We start from the raw sequence: 743 nt of genomic DNA, 5'->3' as shown, positions 1-743 counted from the left end.
ACATTGGACGTGTTTTGGAAAGTTTGGAGAGACGAATATCTAACAAGTCTCAGGGAAAGAACACAAAGGGAAGTAGTTTCTCCCAGATTAGTCGAAAATAGAGAGCCACGTGAAACGAAATTGTCTTATTAGCTGAACCAAACATCCCGAGAGGTATTATTCGAAGAGCAACAGTACAATTGCCAAATGGAAGACAAGTAGAACGTTCCGTAAACCAATTATGCCCCATGGAAGTAAACGAAACCTGCGAATTAGATGAAACTGAATCAGAAAGATCAATTACTAGCAGAATCCAAGAAGTTATTGACTCATCAACCAATTATAATAAGGCAAAGGGAAAGGAAATTGAGGTAACTGATGGCCCTATCGCTAGTCGAACTGGAAAGGCTCAACAACAATCGACTCCAGCAGGAAATACAGTTAAAGACACTTCCACTAGTCTTACGAAAGCACTCTTCGTAACGACTATTCTATCATTAATGTTAACCCAGGCAATAGCAACGAAGAATTGCAATTGGATTTCAGGGATACCGTTCAATATTCCGGAAAGGTGGAGTTGTTACAACGAAACGAATCATACAATGATAAACCTGAATTGTGGATTCAATAACTCTTATTTAATGAAAGGAAATATTATTCTAGACGTGAACAATAACATTGATGATAATTCAACAGCGAATTTGAATCAAACCCAGGAAACGACAAAAAGATTACTTCTGATGGAAATTTCCCCAGAAGAAACA

General features: G+C 37.8%; 1 protein-coding gene across 1 annotated transcript; it reads left to right on the top strand.

Moving 5' to 3' along the window:
* Positions 1-227: 227 nt before the first annotated feature.
* LOAG_19280 (hypothetical protein) lies at positions 228-550 on the top strand (the record flags this gene model as incomplete). The annotated part of the gene is made up of 1 exon (XM_020451931.1): positions 228-550. A coding segment is annotated over one exon (321 nt), but the record flags the coding sequence as incomplete, so codon positions are not given.
* Between the last annotated feature and the right edge of the window lie 193 nt (positions 551-743).

Source organism: Loa loa, assembly GCF_000183805.2.
Source record: "Loa loa unplaced genomic scaffold supercont3.4510, whole genome shotgun sequence".
NCBI classification, from domain to species: domain Eukaryota; kingdom Metazoa; phylum Nematoda; class Chromadorea; order Rhabditida; family Onchocercidae; genus Loa; species Loa loa.
Note: the sequence above shows the minus strand (reverse complement) of the source record. Positions and strands in the feature narration are given on the sequence as shown.